Source organism: Bactrocera latifrons, unplaced genomic scaffold, assembly GCF_001853355.1.
Source record: "Bactrocera latifrons isolate USDA-ARS-PBARC rearing strain unplaced genomic scaffold, ASM185335v1 scaffold_55, whole genome shotgun sequence".
Taxonomy (NCBI): Eukaryota; Metazoa; Arthropoda; class Insecta; order Diptera; family Tephritidae; genus Bactrocera; species Bactrocera latifrons.
This window is the reverse complement of record NW_017537212.1, coordinates 208,005-227,930: the sequence shown is the minus strand read 5'-3', so window position 1 is coordinate 227,930 and position 19,926 is coordinate 208,005. Positions and strand designations below refer to the sequence as shown.

General features: G+C 34.2%; 5 protein-coding genes across 7 annotated transcripts; 3 read left to right on the top strand and 2 right to left on the bottom strand.

Annotated features, from left to right (window-relative positions):
* The first annotated feature begins 1,785 nt into the window (after window positions 1-1,785).
* Window positions 1,786-3,463, top strand: LOC108974358 (chymotrypsin-1). 2 transcript variants are annotated; one of them, XM_018942120.1, is made up of 4 exons: window positions 1,786-1,903; window positions 1,985-2,586; window positions 2,662-2,848; window positions 2,953-3,463. In XM_018942120.1, the coding sequence occupies exons 1-3, from the start codon at window positions 1,810-1,812 to the stop codon at window positions 2,815-2,817; spliced, it is 852 nt and encodes a 283-aa protein (XP_018797665.1). In that variant the 5' UTR covers window positions 1,786-1,809; the 3' UTR covers window positions 2,818-2,848; window positions 2,953-3,463. The 2 variants fall into 2 exon arrangements, with proteins under 2 accessions (XP_018797665.1, XP_018797666.1); XM_018942121.1 differs by having other exon boundaries at window positions 2,922-2,975.
* A 431-nt stretch (window positions 3,464-3,894) lies between these two features.
* LOC108974307 (chymotrypsin-2) lies at window positions 3,895-4,773 on the top strand. The gene is made up of 2 exons (XM_018942040.1): window positions 3,895-4,560; window positions 4,612-4,773. The coding sequence occupies exons 1-2, from the start codon at window positions 3,895-3,897 to the stop codon at window positions 4,771-4,773; spliced, it is 828 nt and encodes a 275-aa protein (XP_018797585.1).
* A 555-nt stretch (window positions 4,774-5,328) lies between these two features.
* On the bottom strand, window positions 5,329-7,493 carry LOC108974359 (protein TsetseEP). The gene is made up of 9 exons (XM_018942122.1): window positions 7,098-7,493; window positions 6,776-7,001; window positions 6,401-6,711; window positions 6,244-6,342; window positions 6,112-6,183; window positions 5,942-6,046; window positions 5,846-5,884; window positions 5,729-5,782; window positions 5,329-5,669 (listed from the first exon to the last, which is right to left on the bottom strand). Exons 2-9 carry the CDS (start codon window positions 6,957-6,959, stop codon window positions 5,388-5,390), a joined length of 1,146 nt encoding a protein of 381 aa, XP_018797667.1. The 5' UTR covers window positions 6,960-7,001; window positions 7,098-7,493; the 3' UTR covers window positions 5,329-5,387.
* A 453-nt stretch (window positions 7,494-7,946) lies between these two features.
* On the top strand, window positions 7,947-11,471 carry LOC108974448 (conserved oligomeric Golgi complex subunit 1). Of its 2 annotated transcripts, XM_018942296.1 has the most exons (6): window positions 7,947-8,150; window positions 8,210-8,892; window positions 8,952-10,018; window positions 10,086-10,730; window positions 10,824-10,833; window positions 11,224-11,285. In XM_018942296.1, the coding sequence occupies exons 1-6, from the start codon at window positions 8,014-8,016 to the stop codon at window positions 11,244-11,246; spliced, it is 2,565 nt and encodes an 854-aa protein (XP_018797841.1). In that variant the 5' UTR covers window positions 7,947-8,013; the 3' UTR covers window positions 11,247-11,285. The 2 variants fall into 2 exon arrangements, with proteins under 2 accessions (XP_018797841.1, XP_018797840.1); XM_018942295.1 differs by lacking the exon at window positions 10,824-10,833 and having other exon boundaries at window positions 11,224-11,471.
* A 389-nt stretch (window positions 11,472-11,860) lies between these two features.
* LOC108974450 (rRNA 2'-O-methyltransferase fibrillarin) lies at window positions 11,861-13,163 on the bottom strand. The gene is made up of 2 exons (XM_018942297.1): window positions 12,983-13,163; window positions 11,861-12,437 (listed from the first exon to the last, which is right to left on the bottom strand). Exons 1-2 carry the CDS (start codon window positions 13,064-13,066, stop codon window positions 12,300-12,302), a joined length of 222 nt encoding a protein of 73 aa, XP_018797842.1. The 5' UTR covers window positions 13,067-13,163; the 3' UTR covers window positions 11,861-12,299.
* Window positions 13,164-19,926: the final 6,763 nt, after the last annotated feature.

Genomic DNA, 19,926 nt, shown 5'->3' with positions numbered 1-19,926 from the left:
AAATGTACATACATATATTGTAAGCAGCTTATTTGAGACAATTACAAAAAGATCATGTCAATACATATATGTATGTAAATACGGACACGAAACAAAATGTAGTAATTAAATTAAGTAAGCCTATGACCAATAGTATAAGTTAATAAGATGCCAAATGTGATGAGAATGCTGAATTCTCACACCACAAAGGCATAGAGTATTTAAAACATCTGAAAATATTTACCCGCCTTTCATGGTAACAGTGTAAAATTCGCGGTTACAGCCGATTTAGACCCTCTAACTAGTATTTTTTAATTACAGTTAACAAATTTAATCAAATTTATTACAATTTGTAACTATAGTGTTTGTCAAATACAGTTTAAAGTTTTTGGCTTCATCAAAAAAAGATAGTTTTTGCATTTATTTCTAAATAAATATTCTACTTTAAATTTAGTAAATAAATCGTTTTGAGACGTAATGCAATATTTTCAGTCACTGCGGGAAGAGTACAAACTCATTTCAATAAATTGCTTATAATTATTTTGTAAATAATTTTTCACCAAATAAATGTGCGAAAGTGTGCCCGATTTTGGCAATTCACTAAAGTTGAAAAAGTTTTGAAAGGTGGAGTTGTGAATTGTTATGTGATAAAATCGTATGTTGATGATATGCCAGTATTTATGTGCGGGTGCAAAAACGAATTGACTACGTAATGCACAATGTGGAAGAAGTTCTTACTGTGTGTTATTGAATCGCGCTGTTGGCCAGCACCCAGCTTGATACCGCACACAACATGTGGTCCGTCGCAGTTTAAAGGCCACAACACTTAACTATAACTCTGCTCCAACATGCTCAGTATGGTTACAACTGTTGCCGTTTTTCAACGCGAATCTCCACATTCAATCGCAAAGGCCATCCCTTTTGTTGTTGCCGCCGCAGAGTGTCATCTTAAATGTTAGTATTTCTTTATATTGCTATATGAAGATTTCTTTAACCTTTCTATGTAGATATGGTATGTGTAGTGCAAATTAAGTCAAATGCAATTTTCAAATTTCGAAATGGCTAAATAAAACTATTTTAATTCAAATAGTATGACCTATTTTTTATTACTTGGATATACTAAATGCCCTTAAGAAGATTGAAAATGCTTCACTCACCACAAGCTCAGTCAAGACTTTTTAACCCGAAAGCACTMTTGGTCAAACTTAGTTATAGGAAAAAATCCAAATAGCACTGTGGCATGCTCCCAATGTGGATTATCTGTATAACTTAGAAATAAGTAAGCTTCATCCTCTCGAATTATTGGGGCTTTCTAAGAAAATAGCTGTTAAGTGTTAGTAAGAAGCAAATGGTTAGTTGCTTTACAATATATCATATTTATTTTAGAAAGCAGTATAAACTATAAATCGCACAGTCAACATACATCTATGGCTTATGAATTGTTGGTTTTATGAATTCCTTATCCAATAATTGTTAAAAGTATGAAGATATGATTAAGCTATTTKTCCACTATATGGTTCTCTTAAAAAAAGCGGGAACTGAAGGCTGCGGCTGCAAACAAGAGTAAACTGGAACTTATGTATGTAGCGATGAAAGCCCTGAAATATGCCAAACCTTTAACCAAATGAGCTCAAAAATACTTTTATTTTCCTATTACCCATACACAAACTAAAACACCATATGTATGTAAATTCGTTACCGCCTACTGTTCGCGATTAAAAATTAACAGAGGTTATTTCATGGGTGCCTTGGAAATTTCAGTATATAAACGGTATATGAATTTGGCAAGTGGCACTACATCGGAAATAGCATTATAAAGACCACATAGAAATGAGATCAGACGGAATAACCATTTTATTTATATCCTGTTTTCTGGGAACTGGTTTCACTAGTCTAAGGCGCTCTAAGGGAACCATTCTAGATTGTAAGTACTTTTGAATGGGTTTGTGAATATACATTTATATATTAATGTATATGTATAATTTTTCTATTATTAACCATAAAGTGGATGATTACTTCGAATSACATGATTTTGATTCACAAGAGCGAGTAGTTGGCGGTGCCGCAGTACCTGAGGGCGAGTACATCCCTTATCAGGTATCCATGCAATATAGGACACGAAGTGGCAAAGATAGACACTTCTGTGGTGGATCCATAATTGCTGCCAATCGCATTCTAACGGCAGCTCATTGTGTCAATGGTCAGGATGCAAAGCGAATCTCAGTTGTGGCRGGAATACGTGACCTTAACGATAGCTCTGGAATTCGATCACAGGTGTTGTCCTACGAAATCCATGAGAACTATGTGGAGTTGGTTACTAGTGATATAGCCATCTTAAAAATCGAGCCACCATTTGAGTTGGATGGCGCTAAAGTAAAACAGGTGGATGTGAGTGGAAGTGACAAAGTCGGTGGTGGTCAGGCTGTAACGCTCTCTGGATGGGGTGCTATGTGGCATGTGGGCCAAGGTCCATTGGCCATATACCCGACATTGTTGCAACGGATGTCCTACAAAACAATCACCAACGAGCAATGCAAACAAGTTATGACACAGTTGACCGACACGGAGATATGCGCATTGGAGCGCTTCGGCAAAGGAGCTTGTAATGTATGAAATGATTAAACATTGAATTTGAGTATTGGTAATTCTTAATTGCTAAATGAGAATAAATCAAATTTTCAGGGTGATTCCGGTGGTCCCCTGGTAATGGATAATGGTGGAAACTTGAAACAGGTTGGAGTCGTTTCCTATGGCACTGCATTATGTGCGTCCAATAATCCCGATGTTTACACCCGCGTATCCATGTTCGACGGCTGGGTCAAAGCGCGCTTATCTTAAGAGAAAATAACCCATGTACATACCTACATATGTATGTATGAATTTAAAGAGCAACGTTATGACATTGAAATAAGAACTTTATTAATGAAAACCGCAATTATAAGACTTAAAATTGTATCTTTTTTTATTTCACAGTAAAGAAAGGAACAATTAAGGAAGAGCTAAATTCGGGTGCAACCGAACATTTATACTCTTACAAGAATCAAACCCAGGGAAATACCTTAAGGAGTTAAATGTCAACCAGAGTATCCAAGCAATTTTATATGTTCATATTMATATATAACTCGACATATTCGACACATGGTTCCCTAAAAAAACGAAAATCATTATTATACATATGAATGTAGTATAAGTGAGTTGGCGTAGTTTCRACCCGATTTTATCTATTTTTCCCAATATTGTAGGTATATGGGAGCTTGGCTCGACACAACCCATTTTCGACTGTATTTACTCTGTATGTATTGTACTCTGCAGCAACAGGTTGCAGGAGTATGAAAACTCTCTAACTCTTTAATTTATAACGCACAATTTTGGATATATTTAGATGCATATCTGTAAGGGTATTTTTGTCATCTTGGAATAGCTACTAATTTCCCTACGGGGTGAATCTAGCTATTCAAATGTATCTCTGTATGGACAGTTTCAAATAAACACAAACGCCCTTTTGCAAATTTGTTTAATTATCTATTAACTTATATATTAAATTAAGTTTTTTGCTCGTCTAAAAAACATTTGCATGTACATACAGTTGATTGTCGAAGTCATCAAGCGTCATGCATTTCAAGTGCAGCTCTAATTCCATGACCCAACAGATAGTTATGCTAATGGCACTGATATTTGTTGGAGGTCGTGACGACTGCGAGGGCTAATTATTCGTGGTTAATTGCATTGCCTGTTTACTATGAATATGTGAATATGTGGAATATYGTGCAACTATAAATAGATCGGTGACAGTTTAATACAAATTTATTAAAATACGAAATGTTAATGGCATAACAGTCTGCTGTTAATAAAAAATGGAATTGTTTAAAGGGCTTAGTGTCCCACATTTTCTAAACACATTGCTTTGTTTCGCTCATGGTATGCTCGTGCATCGACCGTACAGACAGCCTCTTGACTTTTTCTTTGTTTTTAGCTGTGACGTCCACCACGGATTCAACGCGAATTGTTGGTGGCCACGATGTGCCGCCTGGCGAATATGTTCCCTATCAAGTATCGCTACAGTATTTTACGAGAAAAAATAAGTACCAACACTTCTGCGGTGGTTCAATAATATCACCTAATCGCATTCTCACAGCCGCCCATTGTTGTAAAGATTTCGATGTGAAGCGGATGACGGTGCTGGCTGGGGTGCGCGATCTCAATGACTCAGAAGGTGTACGAGTACAAGTTGCATCCTATGATATTCACGATAACTACGAGGAGCTCGTTACCAGTGATATAGCGATTCTGACACTTGTGGTATCACTAAATTTGGATGGAATTCGAATGTCAGCTATTGAGGTGCGTGGTTCTGATCTTGTGGATGGAGGAGTACCTGTCACATTGACTGGTTGGGGTCTGCGATTGCCCATTTCCTTACCTTTCCTGCCGCCGGAGTTGGAGAACATAAATTATCCAACCATTTTGCAAACAATGAACTACCACACCATTACTAACCAGGAATGCACAAATAGTGGAATGGAGGATCTCACAGAAACAGAAATTTGCGCACGGGGTGCCATACTTACGGGTGCTTGTTCAGTGAGTGGGTATAATTATACTTTTTAAACCAAATATATAAGTTTTTTATAGGGTGACTCTGGTGGACCATTGGTGATGAAAACAAGCGCCGGATTACATCAAGTAGGTATTGTCTCGTACGGGCTGTTTGTTTGCGGAGTCTTCACTGTCATCCCGGATGTGTACACTAGAGTATCAATATTTAATGACTGGATACAGGCGCGTATGATTTAACTATGCTTAAGGAATAAGGCATAAATACATACATATGTACATATTTAAAAAAAAGAATGTGTGTTTTTATTTCATATGTCGATACGTTCACCATACTAACATATTTCTATCTTTAACCAGGAATTTTCTGTATGAATTACTACACTCCAATGTAGTTATCCTTGTAATAAACTTAAATTATGAAGCCATTGAAAGTATGACATTTTTTCCACTTTTCAGCAAAAATTCATGACCATACCATTTTCAAGGGCATGCGATTTAAAAACTACTCATTCTACCTTCTCCACCCAACTGCTCTAGCTCGTTCTCAGACAAAACTGGAGGGTTGTAATGTGCTTGCGGACAATTTAATAATACGGTTCATAAAATAAGGCGACCGGATTTTTATTACATCGCATATGAATATACTTTGCTACCGGCATGCCATAAATAGAGGCGAAGGAAAGCAGTAAATTTCTTCAAAACATATTGGTGTTTGTGTGTGTATGCTTTCCACATGACTAAAAATTGCAGTTGGTTCTTTTTATAACGAGTTTTGAGACCCACAATGTATTCACCAAATTCTTTATAAAATCAAATTTTTTATTAAACAAACAATTAAAAGCTCCAAATTTTTAGCCTTCTGTAGGAACATCAACTTCATTTGCAGCCGCTTCAACAGCGGACTCCTCCTCAACTGCTGGGCCGTTTTCCGGAGGAGCTTCAGAATGTTCCAGCTCCTGTGAAATTGGTTCTGGTTCTACCTCCAATGTAGGTTCCGGTTCTGGCTCAGGCTCGGGTACACGAATAGGCTCATCTGCTTGTTCGGCTTCTGGTTCAGGTTCTTGTGCGACTTCCGAGATGACTTCAGCAGGTGGCTGAGATGGTTGCATTGCTTCTAAAGGCACATCCTCACCCTACCAATATTATAATTACGTAAAACTAAATGGTCAGCTTTGAAGGTAACGTTGCTTACTATTATATGCTCCTGAGGTTCTGTAATATCTTCGCCCGGTATATCGGTAGCAGTCTGAAATAATCCACAATGTAAGTATATCTATGCTTACACAAAGAGAAATTAAAAGTTACATACAACTTTAACTTCAGAGCCGGGCTCACAAATCTCACCGTCCTATAAAGAGAACTTTAATGTTTACCTTCAATTTCATTTTAAGACTTCATTGATCACCTTTTCGATTGATTTATTAGACTCCAAAGAAGACAAGTGACGGCGAAAAGCTTTTTGAATAGTAATTGCAGCTTGAGTTTTTAACTCTAGACCTTCATCTTCAAACTAAAGGTGGATAAAGATAGAAGGATCATATTCAAATTAGATTTCCAATCTTATACTATTCCCACCTCTTCTTGAGAAACTTCTTTGGGCAGTGGCTTGCCTAAATTTCTTCGTACTCTATACCCCCTGAAATTTGCCTGAAATATATATGAAGTGTTAGCTTTCAAAAGAAACATTCCATCACTGCGTATTGAAACCTGAATTTTCGTTGCAGCCAATTTTGCCTTCTCTTCTTCTTGTCGCTTATGCTCACGTTCTTTGAAATATTGGTATAGTTCTTCGGTGCCTTCAAAGTCCTTGACAAATGAAATATRTCAATTATGTCAATAGAGGATGTTTTTGGTCTTTAGTTACCTCATGTGCTTTCATGTATGCATCCACAAAGCGGCGATAAGCAACTTCGATAATTGGTTTGGAGATTTTTAACTCCTGCTCAGTGAACTTGCAGCGCTCWATCATTGCATCGAGCATATCTCTTTCCTCGAAACGCACAACTTCAATATCCTTTCGCTGTTCACAACGCATTCTGCTCAGGAAGCGTCGGAAGCATTCTTCCATATGAATTGCCATTTCTTGGGCCTTTTCCTTACTGATATCGCAAACACACATGTCCGCGATGATTTCATCCACCCCGGCTAATGCGCGATCGATAATGCCTTTGGCCACTGTAATCATATTAACATTTTTGATATGATAAATAATTCCAGACAAACAATACTTTTGTTTTACCTCTGGCTTTTTCTCTTGTTACAATTACTGAATGCAAGTAGTCAATAATGAATTGGCATAGACATTCCGTTGTTGGCTGACAACGCAATACTTCCCGTGTGATATCCGACAAGAGTTCCGGGAGTCCCTGAGGTACATTTATCATTTGATTGCGAACCTTTCCCCGTTGAATAAGATAATTCATAATGTATTTTTGCTGATTACTTCCTTTCTACTTGTGAAAATTCTGCAAAAATAAAACAAAAGATGCACTTATCGTCTTATCAATTTTATGTGGAAAACATCATATTTTTTAAATATTTGACAATTCTCCCTTTCATACCAATTTTTTTATTTAATCCAWTTAATCATTTCGGACAGCTTTGTTGTATTTCATTTGTCAAAAACTTTTAATAATTGTATKTGAATTTGAAAATTATGTTCATTATAGACAGAAGGGAAGACGAAATAAAATAAATTGTTAATAAAATAAATTGTTAATAAAATCTAAATGGCATCTCCATCGTTATTTTCGAGTAATTTAAAAATTTTACTAAGCGAAATCAAAATCCTGTTATTAGGCATAGTTTTGCAGTGATGTATGAACCGAATTCTGGAYCAATTTCACTTCTACTATAAGAAATACGCCAGTTTAGTTTCTTTAAGATATATTTCATTTTAGAAAATGTAAACAACACAAAATCAAACAAAGGACAGAAAGCCTTCCGGCTGGAGTATAACGAAATATATATTGTAGAGCGATGTTGGCATGTGGATGAAGCAATTCTGACTGTTGCCAGATTGTTAATAATTAAAATATCGGTGCCAATATATTTATTAACACATTTGAACGTTTTTAGTAAATGCCTACTCTAAATATTACATTTAAATCATTTCTGTAATAACCCCTTTAATAAATCTAAATATTAGTTAGTTCCAAAAATTTAATTTAGTTTATACATTAGTATAATAATTTTTTTATTTTATTCCATTCATTATATTGCTCTTTCAAATCATAAATAAAATTTATGGCGAAAGTATTTGAAATATTTTACAATCTTATTAGCAATTTCACGAAAGATTCTAATAACTTATATAAATAATTTTTTTCTTTCAAACTTCTCACTTAAAAAGTGTAAGTGTCCCATTTGCTAACCGCCGCTAGATGTAGCTGTAATCAATCAGCTGTCACTGACGTGTCATATTTATTTCACATTTTTCAACAATTTGGAATAATTCGTGAAACTTTTACCGGCATAATGGATGCCGCTAATTTATTGAGTGTGGACGTAGACACTCTGTTCGAGCACCACAGTGTTCCAGAAATTGATATCGTTCATAAAAAAATTCAATCGGTTGTCGAAAACAAACGGGAGGAGCTACGGTTAATGGTCGGGTACGCTTTTGTTGGATATAAATAAAATAAACATATTTATTTTAAAAAAATTTCTATAGCGAACGTTATCGTGATTTACTGCAGGCTGCAGATACTATTGTGGCTATGAAAGATACCTCACAGAGCCTCACAGAGCAAGTGGATTCAATTACCATTAACTGTCGTAATCTTAACGATCAGCAACTATTGGGATTTAAGATTAGCGAACCGGAAAATTTACTTCGCAATCGCAATGCTAATAAGCAACTAAATAACTACTTTAGCACAATGCTGCAGATAAAGCTGTTGACAACTTTACCTGAATTAATTTGGACTCACATTGATAATGACCGATTTTATAGCGCCAGTGAATTGTTTATTTTCAGTAGACATGTCAGCACTGGCTTACAGTTAGATGCAAGTAATATGTTAATGCAACATCTACCTGTTGCAAAAAAACAATGGGAAATTTTAAAGCCCTTCAATATGACGATAAAAATGCATGTACTGGCAACCTTAGAGAAGGAAGATTTGAATGTCAATGTGGCCACAGATTGTTTGCTTAGTTTGTTGATACTGGAAAAAAATTCATTGAATAGTGTTTTGAAAACGTTTCTAAATTTACGGTGCAAAACCTTTTTGACTTGCTTGAGCAATGATAAAACACGGTCTATTGAAGAGCGGGGACGAGTACAAAATATAATATTAGCGAGCTTACGCATATTAAACAACACAATTGATATTATAGAGAAATGCTTTTTAGGTTTGATGCTTATGTTATTTTCTAAATATTTGTATTTAATCTGTTTTCTGAACTTCCAGAAAATGGTTTACTATTGCAAAGACTACAAGAGCACAACGATATAAATTCATCGCCAATAATAACTTTAGTTGAGGAGGCGGATGTAGTTCATTCGTATTTGCTACCGGAGATCATTTCGAATTTTCGTGTTAGAATCGAAACACAGTCTCTTGATGATACACAAGTCCGCGAATCCCTTGAACAATGGATAATTGATATCAGACGTATTGCGGCAACGCAACTCAAGCAACTTTTTGATTACGTTTCAACAATGAGTACAATCAAAGAGATAAAAATAGAAGCTAATTCTTACAAAAATTATTTCAAATTTGATCAAGTCGTCAAAAGGCTAAAACTCACGCAAACACTGGATTTTTTCGAACAGAAATATATACCACTTATTAATCAGCGCATTCACGATATTATCCACGATAATTGGGCAAAAGCGATGCAAACAACATTTGAATCATTGGAGCAATCATTAGCGGATATAAATTTGAGTTCATTAGATATTTGGTATGAAAATATTAATGATCTTCCACCAAGTTTAGAAGTAGCTTTAAGTGATGATACGAAAATTAAAAAATTGCTAATGAAAACAAAAGGATATGATAACGACATAATATCACTTTGCGCTAAATTCGATGAGAAATTGAAAAGTATCATATCTGAAATGAACGTTCTTCTTGAAGAGCAAGCCACTCGTGCAGAAGACAAACTTTCATTGATTGTTTTTTTGAGAGAGACTTCTGAAGCACAATTAACACATTTTTTGAGTCGCGTAAAAAGCCTTCACTTAGTTCCGACACAGCGTAGTGAACTTTTATTTGTAGCACGTTGCTTTGCAGCTCTCCTTGAACTCTGCCCCAATTTGAAAACCTGCTTCTGTCAAAGAGGAAATTGGCGTCAGTGGGTGGGAAATGTTACCGCAAATAGTATTGAACATTGGAATAGAGTGTGTATGTTAATTGAAGAAGAAACCTTCATTTTTTGGCAACAAATTGTTCAAGGCATTTTACAAGAGAGCAATCGTGAAAGGAATCTTCCAAGTTCTATTACAAATGAAAACATTCTAGAAGAATTTGCTGTAAGTATAATAATAATTTAAAGTAAAAAATGAATGTTGTTGTTAATTACATTTTAATTGCTTATAGAACTGGGAAACTGTTAAAATTGACCAAAAGGATGAGGCGGAATCCACCATACATTCAACCTTTCGCATCCCCAATCAACCACGTATCTCACTACAAACGTATCTTTTCACATTAGTACACATGTTGAATTCGAATGTCCCACAAACGTTACCAACTAAAGTTCTTCACTACTACAACGTGAATATGTTGGCACAAATCTTGCAGCAATACCAAAAAATCCTAACCGACAATATATCAAGCAACCAAAATATCGCACTACAACTATATTTCGATTTAAAATTTTTACAAACTATATTTGCCGTTACTAGAGATGACAAACAGTTGAATGATCAATTCTCTGCTTTGCAAGGCACATGCAAGAGCTTCATTGATCCATTTGATTTCGAATTATTTTCTGAACCTATATCAAGTAATGTGAAAAGATCGATCGCTCGGTACCATTGTCAGTTTGGTGTGCTGACTCCACCTTTCCCAGCACACATGGCTCCTAAAGGATCTGCGAATCTGATACATGAGAAAGATCCAAATATTTTGTGTTTAAGTTCAATTGGCTCATCAACAGCATGGTTTCCTCTCCTACCCATTGTAACTCCAGCATTCGTCGAGTATTCGGAGCRTAAAAACGTTATTGTGAACAGTGAAAAGGTAAATCACACATTTTGTTTTACTACACTTGCTTATAACAGTTACAGTATATACGTTCAAATTTTCTTCAAGAATATTTTCTTTGATTTGTAGCTAAATCCGCGTAAGCTAAATCTATTTTGGGACCGATAAGTATATTTCTCAACTTAAACTGATTTTTATCTTTGTTTTCTGTTAAAATCTCCATTCCAACGAAATTGAAACTACTGATTGCATTTAATATAAAAAAAATTAACTACCAAAATTCCTAAGTTCTGTGTTTGGCTACGTTTGCACCAAATTGGTATAATATCTTATTTTGCCACTGAACTAATGTTAATTCTTGTTTTGTGGAGTTTCATTTTGCTTAAATCAATTTTGCGAGTTTAAATGCTTGGTACCTACCGTTATCAGATATAATGTTTGATATACCATTAACCATGCAAACATATATTTTACACAACCACTTCTTCATGCTTACGTTTTTTTCTTCTTGAATTACCTTCCCTTTCAGCCTGCTTCGACAGCGGCGCATAAAGCGAGCTCTTTAACTTCAACTGTGACTAATGAAGGCATTAAAGTTAAGTTCGATTCCAAAACTAAATCAGGAGCTGCCTCTTTCTTTGGGGCGATGTCACAAGATTGGTTTCGCTAGTTGAGGGGCTGTTCTAACAACTGGGACATCTCTTACGTTTTGAAGAACATTTCTTATTTATAACAAAATCCGTAGAACATTATAAATAAATTTTATCAATAAGTTTAGCATAATGTCTTGCAATTATTTAAAAAAAAATAGTATTTTGCCGAGTTGTGAGAAAAATTTAACGAAATGCGTACACGAAACGAAAGTTTGGCATAATTATACAATGGCAGTKGAAATAAAGTTTAGGCTGAATAGTGGTTGAATGCTCAGTGCCTATATGCAGGCTAAATATTCAGTTTCAGTGATGGATTTCCACCTAGGTCCCTGAGCAAAATTGTCGGAATGTTAAAATTTTAGAGCCGGAAAAATATACCAAAATTTTATTCTAATATTAGTTCCAATTTATTATATAATTGTAAGGGAGCGTGAGACTCAGTTTTCTTCGTGCCATTAAAGAATTGCATTATTTTTTTGAATCAGGTCTTTTCTAATTTGTCGAGAATCTTAATTTAATTTTTTCTATTARCAATGAGTAACAATGAAAAAAATAGTGGTGCAGAATATCATAAATGAAAAGCAAAAGAATCTTGATTGGGGATAAGGTTTTTAGGGTAAAAAAAGACTTTCTTGTGAATTTATTTCTTAAATATGCAATGCATTTGCATTGCTGTCTATTGGAACTCAACCAGTTCTTGAAATTCGTTATTACTGACATGGTAGATATTTTTACACGARTAAGAAAAATACTTATTATTATCTTTTGTAAGAGCTTAATAAATGTTTCCCATTAAACAATAATTATAACAACAATTATATTTCAAATAAAAAAAAATAAACTTTAAACTTTTATTAACTTTTATTAATTTTACTGGCAAAAACTGTTTTTTATACAATATAGTTTTTAATATACAAATAAATTGAGGAAGTGAACACCTAATCTTTCTTGGTTACTTCTTGTTTCCTTTTTTTCCTACTCCACTTCCGCCAACCTTCTGTTCTTGCCCCTTTTTCCCACCAGCTTTTTCTGCAACCCCACCACCCTTATTTTTGTTCCCACTCTTATCGCCACTGCCACCACCTTTTTTCTGAAAATGAAAGGTAAGCCAAATTTCTTGATTAGTACAGATTTAAGGGTTCTTGAGTTTCTTTGAGTTAAGTCGCCATACATAGTCATCAATCCCTGTCAAAATTGATATCGGATGTGTGCAAAATTTTTGGCCGATATCTTAAAAACTATGGAATTAGTTTGCAAACGGAAAGACGGGTATGGATAAATCTACTCCACTCGTCTCGCTTATTATTTATATGTATAGTTGAACTCCCATAATTTGAAATTCGAAATTATTTTGTGAATTATGGCGATTCGAAAATAAGGATGTTCAACTGTATATTCCGTGACGATTCCTTCTTTTTGTTCCCTTTTATATATAAATTTATATTCATCTTTAGTAAAATTAACTTYCTAATGTATACCTAGTTTTTAAAATATGTGACACAAGATTAGAAAAATCTATGTGTGTGCATATCTAGATCATATATTAAATATTTATACCATATATTTGAAGTCAATCTATCGGTCTACTTACAATTACAATAAACATTTCGCTTGCATAACACAAATTTTGCTTACATTTCCACCACCGCCACCACCTCCACTGTTATCGCCGCCACCACCCCCTTTACCTGCTCCACTCCCTCCTTTATTTTTTCCCATGACTATTAATTCTTTTTATMAAAAATGTGGTTAAAAATTAAGAAAGAATGCCCTGCGATAATGTCATCCGSTCGTATCAACGCCACACTTACGAACCCGAAACTAAAGCAAAACATAATTAGAAACAATTTCAAAAATATTTTCAAGTGCAAGTGCCCTACGAATAACGTAGGAGAAACAAACAACTGCAAAAAAACCCAAAATGTAAATAAATAGGAAAAGGCTAAGGTCTGCCAAAACCGAATTCCTACACACTTATTTTGCCTACTTTTTTTTGAAAACATCATATCATAATAAAACAAGACAGTTAACTATGAGTATCCGTTAATTAAAATTTAAGTCAAAGATATGAACCGAATTTGATATTTTCGGGAATTCATTATACTCATAGAAAAACTGTTAGATTAATAAAATCATAGAGCTTTATGAAACATATTGCACCCGGGTACAAAGAGTGACGCAAAAAATCAAGTGCAGAATATGTAAGTMTGTGCCATCCATGAGGAAATGAACAATAATCGTCGCTGTTGTGGCCTTGCCTTGTGGTTTGTGAAATGSTTGTTGTGCCTGCTCAGTGACACAGAATGAATTCATGAAAGCAAGAACGATACAATTAAATACGTTTAATATAGCATTATCTCACCCCAATTCAAGAAGGAAGAGAGTCTATTCRCTGTGGCAAGCAAAGCGGTACCCATGATCACACTAATTCTTTTAGTATWGTGAGTAATATTATATAATGTTTCGATGACTTCTTTTCAATACCTAGGTTGGATTGGACTATTGGGTTGAAGCAACTGTAAACATTATCGAAATGTGAATTCGATGCATTGCAAATTTAATAACATACTTTTTTTCAATATATACCCCGCTATTAAAAGTAATTTTATTAATCTCCGCCGAACTCTCAACGCGGTTAAACTCTTAGATTRCCATATGTATTGTATATATATTTATAAGGACTCAGGTTCTTAATGTAATTAATTTCGACAGTATGATTGACTTTATACCAAACCGCGAATATTATTAGTTCGAATATGAAGCCGAAAGTATGGAAATGAAATTAGATTTCACAAATGATTGTCCAAATGGCAAGAAGCGGTAGAGCTTAAAACTTTAAGTACTTCCAATTTTTAAAGGGTGTACAACTAAAAAAAAGCTTGGATCTACCAATGTAATAAAGTTCTGGTGCACGCAATTTGAAAGAATGTCTTATTTTAAAGAATGTTATATTTGGAATAAATGGATGTTGTTTGTAGCACAAGGATATTTTTTTTAAATTAAAGTTAATGTTTAACAACATTAATCCCTCAAGAGCAATTTTAATTCCGATGCTTTTGTTTGTTGTGCTTTTATTTCTATTGATAGAAGTGATTTTTCGACGAAACTTTCTCTTCTCTCTGAACTACCTTTCTAAAAATTGAGTGTGAATCTGCTAGTTTTCTAACTATTTGATTCTCGCGAAATCCTATATGAAAACTGATATTTTCCAGTTTAGTTTCGCAGAAATATATAATAATAACACCTTCCTCTCTACCATCTACTTTCTACTCAAGATTTTTCTGTATGGCTATACATACATATCTATGTACATATAGTAAATGAAGTATTTTATTTTGCAGCTTTATTATATATACTCGTAAACATCTTCTTTCGAAAACAGATTAGATATAGCGTTGAASAGTCCCGCTGTAGTTTTATTTATATATGTCCAGTTATTTATGTTATGAACTCAATGATTTGTTGAAATTTTCGTCTGTGCTGCAATTCCTCGCAGTCACTTGCACTGACAAGTGGCAATAACTTTTCATTTCTGAAGTCGCAGCCAATAAATTGTGAAGAAGCGCTTMTTTCAATAGTGAATAAAAGGTTAACGAGGCAATAAACAGACAATTCATTTATATTTAAAAATACTCAGCTTTAATTTGAAGTCGATCGGTCAATTTCTCGTTGACTTATGATGTCAGCAGTTTTGAAAAATGTCGTTTCGAGAAAAACGCGTTTAAAGTTTCACTTATATGTATATGTTTGCACCCCCGAGCGGTCGCTCTCTAGAACGCTGCCATCCAAAAACTATTTCAGGAAGGTCGTATTCCCGATTTCACTGAATATTTATGGAAATATAAGCTATCGAAAAAGCAAATAAATAACAGCTCTTCTCCGAAAAAATCCCACAAAATTTCGAGAATTGCTGTTGTGAATTGACTAAACTGAACTATACAATGGCGTTCTCCTTTTCTTTCGTAATATTGTATGTAACAAGTGGATAAGTGCGCTTGATGCAAATAGAACTACATATATCCTTTAAAAAATGGYTGTTGTAACTATCTTTTTCAACTATCTTATTTTCCTTAAGCCTTAAAGTTTAAGGACCACTTTTAGATCTCTTTCATATCTTTATAATTCTTCTTCGACCAACCAACGAATGTACCAATGTGCAATTTTAAATATTTACTAATTTCTWATTCTTTCTAATTCAAGAATTGTGCTATTTTTCTTTTACTCGTCTGTTATTACCTTCTGAAAAATTGGTTCGATGTTACTGTGCGAAGAAATATTTATTAAGAATTTCAGAACGGTCAACATAAGAATAAAAAAGAATAACATATTTTAATATGACTTTTTTTACTTTCCGTGTCACACTTCTATCTTTTAGTGCCAATTATTCCACGACTATCTGCGAACTCGTTCCTATAATGAGGATCGACGATCTGTGAGTACTCCAAAATTAACCCAAATTTGTTTAATTAAAATTTAACACACGTGTATTCATTAAAATGAGACAAAAAAATCCAAAATTTGTAAAATGAGAGGAATSAGCAGGTGCAGAACCATAAGCATTTTCTAGAGTACTTCAATATCGTACAAGTGGACCAAGTAAATAAATAGAAAATTTTTCATRCGCCAAAATGGACACTCCCCGTACAAAGTTACAATTATGTTTTMGAAACATATTCACAATTCTGCACCCATACATATAGGATAGCAGTTATGATCATTTGTTCAGCCACAGTAATAAATTGTAAATGTTTTCAGATAAGTTGCTAAAAATCTTCACCATCGGGGAGGGAAAGCTCCTTATCTATCACACAATTGTAAATAGTAATTGCAGTTGCAATGACGCTCCAAAGTAACTAACAAAATGAAGTACATAAGAGAAATAAGTTGAACAAAGTAGGGAGCGCCACATTGCCAAAATAATAAATGTGCGCGATATCAACAAGTCGAACAATTGCCGTTACATGGTATAGGAAACCGGTTTACCACTGGGTGTAATAAGGAACTTTAGTGACCAAAATAACTTACCTTTAATATTTCATTTGCAACAAATACTTGTTACAGTTACGAATGCGCATAGTATACTAGGACATTGGAGAACAATAGTAGCTGCAAAGAACATTTAAATTTGTATGTAATCAAGTATTTCTTTATTATGTTCTTGATGGGGCTTTATTTCTCCCATATTTAAATATGAATTGTCTACAAATTATTCATTAATTGCTGGCGAAAGGCTCTTAAAAGGGTCTTCCAACGATGGTAACAGCAGTTCAAGCTCTCAAACTCAACAACTTTATATGAAAAATATCCGTTGCTTATTATTTTTTCACTCCGCGTTTTTCTCTCTTTGCTTTCTTAAAAAGTTAATATTCGTATTATGGAATTGCTTACAGAATAATTGCATTGCTCACGGCGTGAACATGGCCGAACATGTGTTGCCACAAAATGTTGATTTTCCTTTTGTTTCGGCTTTATTCCCAAAGAAATTTAATGTATTTTTAACGAAMTTCAACATGCTAGTGATTTACAATGAGATCCTTTTTATGCTTACTCATGTTCGAATMTCAAATCGAATGAAACTCAAAACAATTCAAATCATTTATTGTTTTAAGAAGTTAGGAGTGCAATGCCGCTAACGGCTTTTTGACAACTAGTCTAGGTCTTTCAGTTCAGAAATCTAATATGATCGTATTACCATCCATTTTAGCGGGCTTTATTGGTCGAAATTAGTAAACTAAGATGCATTCGGTAAACAAATATACATAAGTATGACCACCTCACCTAATTTCCATAGAGTTATTTGGAGTAAAGCAAAACCAGAAAATGATCGAGACTTATTATTTGCAAACCAAAAGACTACACAACTTCAACGGAGTAGCAGTAATTCGTTTCCACTTTGCAAGCCATTGGCTGACACAGCCTCAGCTTATTTTAACTCTACGTTGTGTGAAACTATTCCATTCACACTGTGCAACACATCAGGCTCTGTCATAACAAAGTGATAAACGATCACACGTACAGAATTGTGGTAGAAACTTTAACAGATGCTGATAAGCTTAAGGGAAAGGAATATTAAGAACAAATAATAATCTGAATCATTCATAGATTTCAGTTTAAACTTTTATAATTATATTTCTCCCACTTTCACTTTCAAATTCTTTGATATTGATGTAAATATAAATACATATTTACTAAATTATCATCGTTAGTGGCATTAAAAACATACGAAAATACCTCTGGTCCATACATCTCACAACTGGTAGTTCCCCAGAAGAGATGAAGGTTTAAAATTTTCAGATTATATAAGTATTGCAAGTACTAGTACTTCAGTTATTATACGAGTATAACTAGGAGATCAGCAGTACATAATTCGTTTTTAGAAATCATCGTTCAATAACAGATTCTCCATGGAACAGGTAGACAATTTTCGAAATCTACGGGATGCTGATTATAAGTAAAGGTATTAAAGGTATTAAAGATTTACGTGTCCAGTAGGCAACATGCCCATGGCAACTACAGGAAGTATCTTCTTCCCACTGTCATTGTTATGTTGATCAGCTCAAGTAGCCACGCCTACTTTCCTGATAACTTTGTGAAACACGCTGCGACAGTATAATACAATCAATTACAATTTTAAATTTCGAGTATACTTCTGTATGCTGAAAAGCATTTTTACTGTTTCCTTGAGAAATTGTGTAATCACGTCATTGATGCGTTTGTTGCACCTTTCCTCTTCCTTTTTTCAACTTTTACAACTCGAACAGTTCAATGGGAATGTTGAGAAGAAGACTTGCAAAAAAAGTCACTCGTGACCCGAAAAATTATAGAAAAGTGGTTAAGTTGAGTTAAAAATAAACTTAAATGGTCGCAAGCCAATTGGAAATCGGTAATATTTTCTAACGAGTCGAAGTTTATCCTTATCATCAAACCAAGTATTTCGGCGCAGATCAACTGTGCAGCATTCCCTCTATATAATGTTATGGGGATTCATTTGCAAATACAACTCGGAATAAAAATATTATAAAGGAAGGGGTGAAACCCAGTTTGATGCACCTAACAGAAAATGATCGAAACCGTATTTTTTGGGATAATTCCGAACCATACTTTGACCCTCGCCCGGTAAGTTAAGCAATAAAGATTTTTCACACCCGCCATCTGTTTAAGATAATTCGTCGATTTAAATTTTGAGTATTACTTTATTGGATTGGCCACCATTAAGTGTCCGAAACTCAATGCAATAGAGAACGTAAAGGTACTAATAAACGCTAAAATGTACAATAAAAACCCAAAACAATGATTGAAAGGAGGCAAATATTAGAAACTGTGTGATTTTAAATAGTAAATTGCCGACTGTTTATACGAGTCCATCCCAAAAAGGATTAAAATCGGCGTAAACGTTAAACGTTAAATGTCATCGCTATAGGTTTCAAAAAAGGCCAAAATTTTGGAAGAGACTGTATTTTTATTAAAGTAATCTACGAAAAGCTTTAAAATTAGATTTAAAACGAAGTTTTAGTGGATATTTTTCACTTTAAACATCAAAATGACAAAATATTATGAGTGAGGCTTTTTTTATTTCGTTGGGTGTATGCATATATGTACATATGTACATACATGTAAGAAAAATAATGTGTTCATGTTCACACAACATACTTTAAAGTCCATTAGTAACCGAAATGGCAAAAATATTTTGGCGTCTGACATGTGTGAACGAAGGAGTGGACATTTTAAGCAAAAGTAAACAGGATGAAGGATGCTCAGGAAAATAAGTCATCAAGTAAAGAATGACTGAATGCAATAAGCGTTAAGGAAAGAGTGGTAAGAGAAGAAACTAATGTAAAAGTTACGAGACGAAGGACTCTTACATAAAAGCATTTGAACAGAAGCAATTGTCATATATATGAGCATTTTTTAAATTTAATCCAACAACAAGACAGTGAAGAGTCCAAGGTAGTTAAATCACATGATAATGCGCTTTACCAAGAATTATAGAAGAAAGCAGTAGCGTGCTTTAGGACGTAAAGGCGGAGTGGGAGAGTTTTCCATTTTATCCAAATCTTAAAATTCGCACAGCTATGTATGAATGTATATACATACATACATAAGTATGTACTTATGTATGTATATACATATGTCTGGTTTAATGTATATACATACATACATAAGTATGTACTTATATACATATGGATATGTCGACGTAATGTATTTAAGATAAGTGGAGGATGAGTGTGTTTCAAAATACAGATATACAATATGTAGGTGAGACTCTTAAATATAAAAGGTAACTTGGTTCAAAGTTAAAGAGGGTTTTTTAATCGACAATCGTTTGAAATCCCTCACTCCAGAAAGATTTGAAAGAAAAGTGCGCTCATGTGGCGTAAATTTTGTATGCTTAAAATAAACATTTGTTGTTACAAAAACTTGAGAATAAATATGTCCAGCATGAATGTAAAAGCAGATTTGGATATCGTAAAAATTCTATTGATCACCGCACGCTCAATAGATATTTATGACACTAGGAATTGTCAGAATAAAATCATTTCAGTAACTTAACTTAACTTTGCCCTTAACAAATCTTAGCT